A 5726-nucleotide genomic window follows, 5' to 3' on the forward strand; every position below is an offset into this window, starting at 1 on the left:
TAAGAACAGATTGCATGAGATGCATCTCAGTACTGCTTTTCATGTTTCCACCTTCACTTCATTTTATGGTCTTATAATTTATTTTCTTCCTTTCACTTTAATCCTTTAATCCCCCCTCCAGAAATCTCAAAACATATGGTTGCAAGATCATCTCTTGATTGCCAAGTGACAGAAAGATATGCTCTCTCTGAAAATACTGCAAATGAGACATCATGAATGTGAATTTCCCTCCCATCCACGTCCGGCAACTCTTGCTTGGACCAGAGGAATGTCACTTGAATGCTGTGGGCACTCAGGAGAAAAAGCCCTTGGTTCCTCACTGAGTGTTATATTTTGGGTGTAACAGTGTCTCTCTTGTGTTTCTTCCCCATCAGAAATGGCTCTCCTCCCCATTCTCCACATCTTCCTACTGTGTGAACAGCACAACCCCAGAAATCTCCATGCTTGAGGTGATGCAGAAAAATGACCAGGAATCCCAGTTTCTACTTTCTAAGGGAACCCTGACTCCTGATCCTCCCTCAGAAACCAGTGGGCACTCTGTATCCAGCTGCTTCACCAACCAAGGCTACTTCTTCTTTCATCTTCCCAACTCCTTCGAGATTGAGCCCTGTCAGGTCTACTTCACCTATGAGCCTTTCACCCAGGAGGGCAGTGACAGCAAGAATGGTGAGTCTTGCCATGCACTCCCTTCCCCAGATCTCTGCACACTGGCAGAGGACATGCCTGTGTTGTCACACAACTTCCTTCACTGCATCAAGACGACCCAGGGCTTTCAAAATAGCTCATTCATGGAAGAGACGGAAGGTGAAAACCAGCAGGCCATGGCTATTTCTGGGGCACTCCAGTCAAGTGAAGGCATCTCACCAACACCAGTTCTGAAACAGGATGAGAAAGTGATGGAAAATGCAGCTTTACAACCTGCTGAGGCCCTGTGCCAGCTAGACACTGACTTTTCTGACCCACTGGAACTGCATGACAGGGATACTATTGATGTAACGGAGGGGAACGGGAAGGCAAGCCCTCTGATGGACCCCTGTACACCAACAGCACATGCTACCTCTTCTTTCTCTCAGCCTCCACCTCTAAGACAAGGGCGGGATGAGGATCCGTGCAGAACAGCCTTCTCCAGCCAGGTCACAAACACTGGTGCCTACCTTTCACTGAGAGACCTCCAAAGCCAGTACAGCCATTGTTCTGTCTAGTATCTGCCAGGAGGAAACCCAGGAGTGGGAAGGGCCTTATTTACAGGGAAGGCTAGATGGACAGCTTTTCTATTGAGGACATGAACGTGACTTCAGCATCAAACCCACTGGGTCTGTTCTTTAATGAGGCTGAAGAACACAGTTACTCTAGAAGGATGCAAAACCAGAAAAGGGATAGGATAGACAAGGTGTAAATTCGTGGATGGCTACTTGGGTAGCACTAGTTCCCAAGGTAAAGCGTTAGTGAAACTGTCTGCTGGAAATGAGAGGACATTTTGCATGGACAACTGGACTAGTGGACAGTAAAGCTACACAGAAAGAATGATAAAGGCACATTAAAGCTCTTCAGTGGCTACAGACCTAACAGAGACATAGAAGCCTGATCCTGAGGCATACAGACCAACAAGGACTCAACCTTTGTAACCAAACCTGTTTTTCTGCTATTACCAGATCTGATGGCATAGAAAACCCTTCCCACACTGCTCAATCTGTGCCATCCTGAACTTCACCAGCTTGTTTCTTCCTTCCCAGGTCCCAGTAGGAGGCTGTGCCAGCACTTCCATGCTCTGCACCTTGGTGTAAAATAGCACTCAGTTTTGATGCTGAGCAGGCACATGTTGTCTTTGCCTCATCCCAGCCTGAAGACCTCTAATGGGAGGGAGAAATATCTGAAGAGATGGATATAAGATTCTGTGCAAGTAACACAGTAGCACTGCCGGTCAGTGCTGGGGCTGATTACGAAACGGATGAAGACATGTCCTCCTGACTGACGAATGGTGTAACGGTGTATTTTTCTGTGGTGTCCCCACTTCAGGTTTTATTCAGATATTATATTCTGAGCTACTCAGTCCAGCTTTAGACTCAAGTCTCTAAGGTCAGCTCAGAGCCACAACTGTGTCAGCTCTCTAAGCAGTGCAGTGTAAAAAGAACCCCCCATTACTGGGTTAAAAATACTGGGGAAATCCCCTCCCCATCCCCCCGCCTTCTTTCCCCCGGGTCTGATGATGGCAGTTTCCCATTCTTGCTGCAATATTTTTCATGAAATTGAAAGTCTCTCTGCCCTGCTGGCAAAATACAGTTATTTGACTACGATAAGCTGATTGCAGAATAGTTCATCCCACATCCTGTATTAGTGGAAAACTTTGCAACGGTGCTGCCCATTCCTTCCATTGCTCAAGGGAAATCATTGCCTAATTAGCAGCAAAGATGCAGTGAATGAGCCCAGAAAACTAACGCACGAATCAGCACCTTTGCTGAAAATAAAACCTCAATCCACTCACACAGAATGAGGATGGCAAAGACCACTTTTTTCGCGCCTTTTTCCTCTGCATTTGCTGATCTTCATAGAGAAAAAACAGCACATTACACAAGAAAAGTGGCAAGGCAAAGGAAGACTGAGCTGTTCTGGTTACATCCATCCCTGCATTCAACATCTGTACTCTTTGTCTGCTTTCTTGTCTTATTTCTGGACTATTCAGCAGTGGGAAAATACCAGCCCTGTGTTAAAGATCTTATTTTTGAAAAGTTCTTATATAAAAAATGTTAAGGATATTGAACTCGTTGGTACTTCTGTCACCCATGTGATTATCATCCAGAATGGATTCCTCCCTTCCTCTGTCTGTTCAAGCATCAAGCTTCCCCTTTGTCCTGTTCCCACACTGTTACCTGACCTTGCATTATTCAGCCCAAATGTCATTGTGAGTCCCAGCTACAGGGTCACCCACGGGCTTTCACCCCAAAAGAGCTGCTCAAAGGAGTTGAGGCTGCCTGCAGCTGAGAGGGCTGGGGGAGCTATACCTCTTCTCTCATCAGCTTCTTCACTACCTGCATCACAATGTAGACAACTACATTGCCACAGGAGACAGCAGGTGAAGAAGACCCCACAGCTTCCCAGATAAGGAAGCATGAGACTTGCTCAGCCATTTGTTGTGCTTTGAAAATCATCCTAGATGGACTTCAAAAAGAGACATTGGATACCTTGCCCCTGAAGGGCAAGGATTACGTGGGCCAAGGATCCTAGTTGTACTGATGGTTATCCTGTCCCAGTGTAGATCTTCATAAGCTTTTCAACTATTCTTGCTGCTGAGTACAAATGAAAACTTTGCATCTTTGTGAATAAAAGAAATATTAATGAATCTGAAGTGTTTCTCTGTCCTTTGGGGTGAGGGGGCGTGGGGGGGGGGGGCAGGTAGGAAAGATTAACAGCTTTTTTAAATAGAGGACTAAGCAAAAGTTTGCTCAGACCGATATACCTTTTGCCCTCCTTCCTACTACCTCCCTCAGCTACCTAAAACAGAAAGCAGAGTTGGAGTTGATCTTTCTGCATGCCCCCGAGGACCATCCTGCTGGCTCAGTATTTACCCCCTCCTTCTGAAAACGCTGACAGCTTTCAAACTGACAAGCTGTTAGCACTGCCTTCACAGCCACACTGGGTGTGAATGTGTGACATACTGCGGCAGGAAGTGCTCAACATCAGATCTGGTGATAACTGGACCTTTCTTCCAGGAAGACAAGATCATGTGGTCTGATATGGGAGTAACCCAGGTTGTGAATACCAAAGGCATATATCACTCTCAGTGATACAGAGTCCTTTATCTGCTGGGTCCCCAAAATCTCTTTGGAAATGTCACATGGGGAGCGCTTCTCTCTCAAGCCAATGTGAACACGTGTTGTGTGATTTGCAAAACCACATAAAGATCCTACAACAGTCCCCATGAGTGCCAGAGGCAAAGCTGAACACCAGCACTGTGTGGAAAATATTGAGCTAACAGCCACAGACCCGTGTCCTCTCTTTATCTTAAGCTCAGAGGCAGCAAAGCTATCTGCCATATCTCTCATCTCCCTCATTCCAAGATACTTCATTCATAAATAGGCAAATCATCTTCAGCCCTCTCCCACATCCCTTCCTTTATTTCACTGTGGAGAAGCAGAAAGTAAAGGGTACTTACAGTAAAGGAATTCCTCTGAAGTCAGATCTGATCAAGGTTTTGGGTTCTTGGTTGATTCAAAAGCCTGTGGTGATAGATGTGGTATACTCGCTTAGATAGATCAGATTGAGATTCTCTATGTTTTGTTCTGCTGAAAACCAGAGAAGGATAATGCTTCTTTCCAGGAAAGCTGGATACAAAAAAAAGTAAGTTTTCTGGCATTAGGAAATCCCCTCAGCTGGGTTCTGACCCACTGTGGCAAGCCCTCATAGCGTAAGCTTGGGAAAGTGATTTACAAATACATATATGCCTAAAGATGCAGCTAGTTCCCAATTATCTGGGGAAATTCTGGCTCAAAGTAACATTTAAAAGTGAAATCTGGTCTCTTAAATCTCTCAAGCAGTTCTGGAAATATTTGTTATTGTCATGGCATGCCTCAGTTTTCCATATATACAGCGAAGATCCAGTCAGCATAAACACACTGGCACATTCCCAGTCAAATTCTGCAGCTTTTCATCCACGTTTAACACTTATCTACTAGAATCCACCATAAGGAAACTACAGCAATAGCTTTTGGTCTTCAAGCATGCTCAGACTAAATCTGAACTGGTGTCAGAGCTGAAAATAGCTATTCCTTCCCAGCTGCCAAAAAGAGCCCAAATGAGCCCTGGCCCAAATGAGCTCCCCACCGGGTGAATGCCACTGGATGGAGCTCAGCCCCAGGTCAAGAGTCATCCGTGTTTCTGTTCCCTCCACCCATTTATTGACAGAATAACTCTATTTGCTCTAGCTGGAGCAAGATTGCTTTTCGTAAAAAATAAAGGGCAAGTACAGACCTGTGAGGCTGTAAGCAGAAGGTGGAACAGGCAAGGTACGTGAGGAGGACCTGGGACTAGAAGAATATCAGATGCTGCAGAAAGGAGTGAGTGGTGGAACAACAGAGTGAGGAGACCCCAGTGTCAGGAGACTGGGCAGCAAGAAGTGTAAGAAGACCAGAGGGAGTCTTGCAGGTTGGAACTGAGAGACACTGTGCTTTGCTTTCTTCTGCATGAACATTGCAGTAACTGGATCTTCTGTCTACTGCCATCTTCCCTCCTTCAAGAGATCTACACCTGCCAGCCAGCATCTGCTCCATCCCTGTGCTGGGGAGCACATACCCTGCATTTTGCCATTCCCTGCAATGGGACCAAGGAGGGTAGCCAAGAAGTACAGCAGTTGCTCAGCAACGCTCTGTCCCCCGAGGAGAGCAACGTAAGCTATCTGCACCAGCCTCCCTGGTTGTCTTCTCTGCACAGCTATAGGTGCTGGTATCCTGACTTTTTCCAGTTCCCCCTGGTCTGCCTGTGGATCTTCTCCCCCTTGCAAGCCTTTGAAACCTCCAGTTCAGAAAAGAAAAAAGGCATTGTACGGGGTGCACTGACCCATCGTGGCAGGACGGTGCAGGACAAAGGCCGAGCTGAAGGGAGATGGCATCAGGTTATCGATCATTGAGGAGACCTTGAGCTTGGGTAAATAGATGTCCTCCTCTCTCCCCCCTCCATGCATATGTGAGCTGGCTTTCGTCGGGGGGGTGGGGCCGGGTCACCCGGCCGCAGCA

General features: G+C 46.6%; 1 protein-coding gene across 1 annotated transcript in view; it reads left to right on the forward strand.

The window, feature by feature from the left end:
- IL2RB (interleukin 2 receptor, beta) overlaps positions 1-1202 on the forward strand; it is an 11448-nt gene extending 10246 nt beyond the window's left edge. The window contains exon 9 of the mRNA XM_010136964.1: positions 375-1202. Within this exon, the coding sequence (XP_010135266.1) occupies positions 375-1202 (828 nt within the window). The remainder of the gene's footprint in view (positions 1-374) is intronic.
- The last annotated feature ends 4524 nt before the right edge of the window (positions 1203-5726 follow it).

This window comes from Buceros rhinoceros, unplaced genomic scaffold, assembly GCF_000710305.1.
Source record: "Buceros rhinoceros silvestris isolate BGI_N320 unplaced genomic scaffold, ASM71030v1 scaffold37545, whole genome shotgun sequence".
Lineage (NCBI taxonomy): Eukaryota > Metazoa > Chordata > Aves > Bucerotiformes > Bucerotidae > Buceros > Buceros rhinoceros.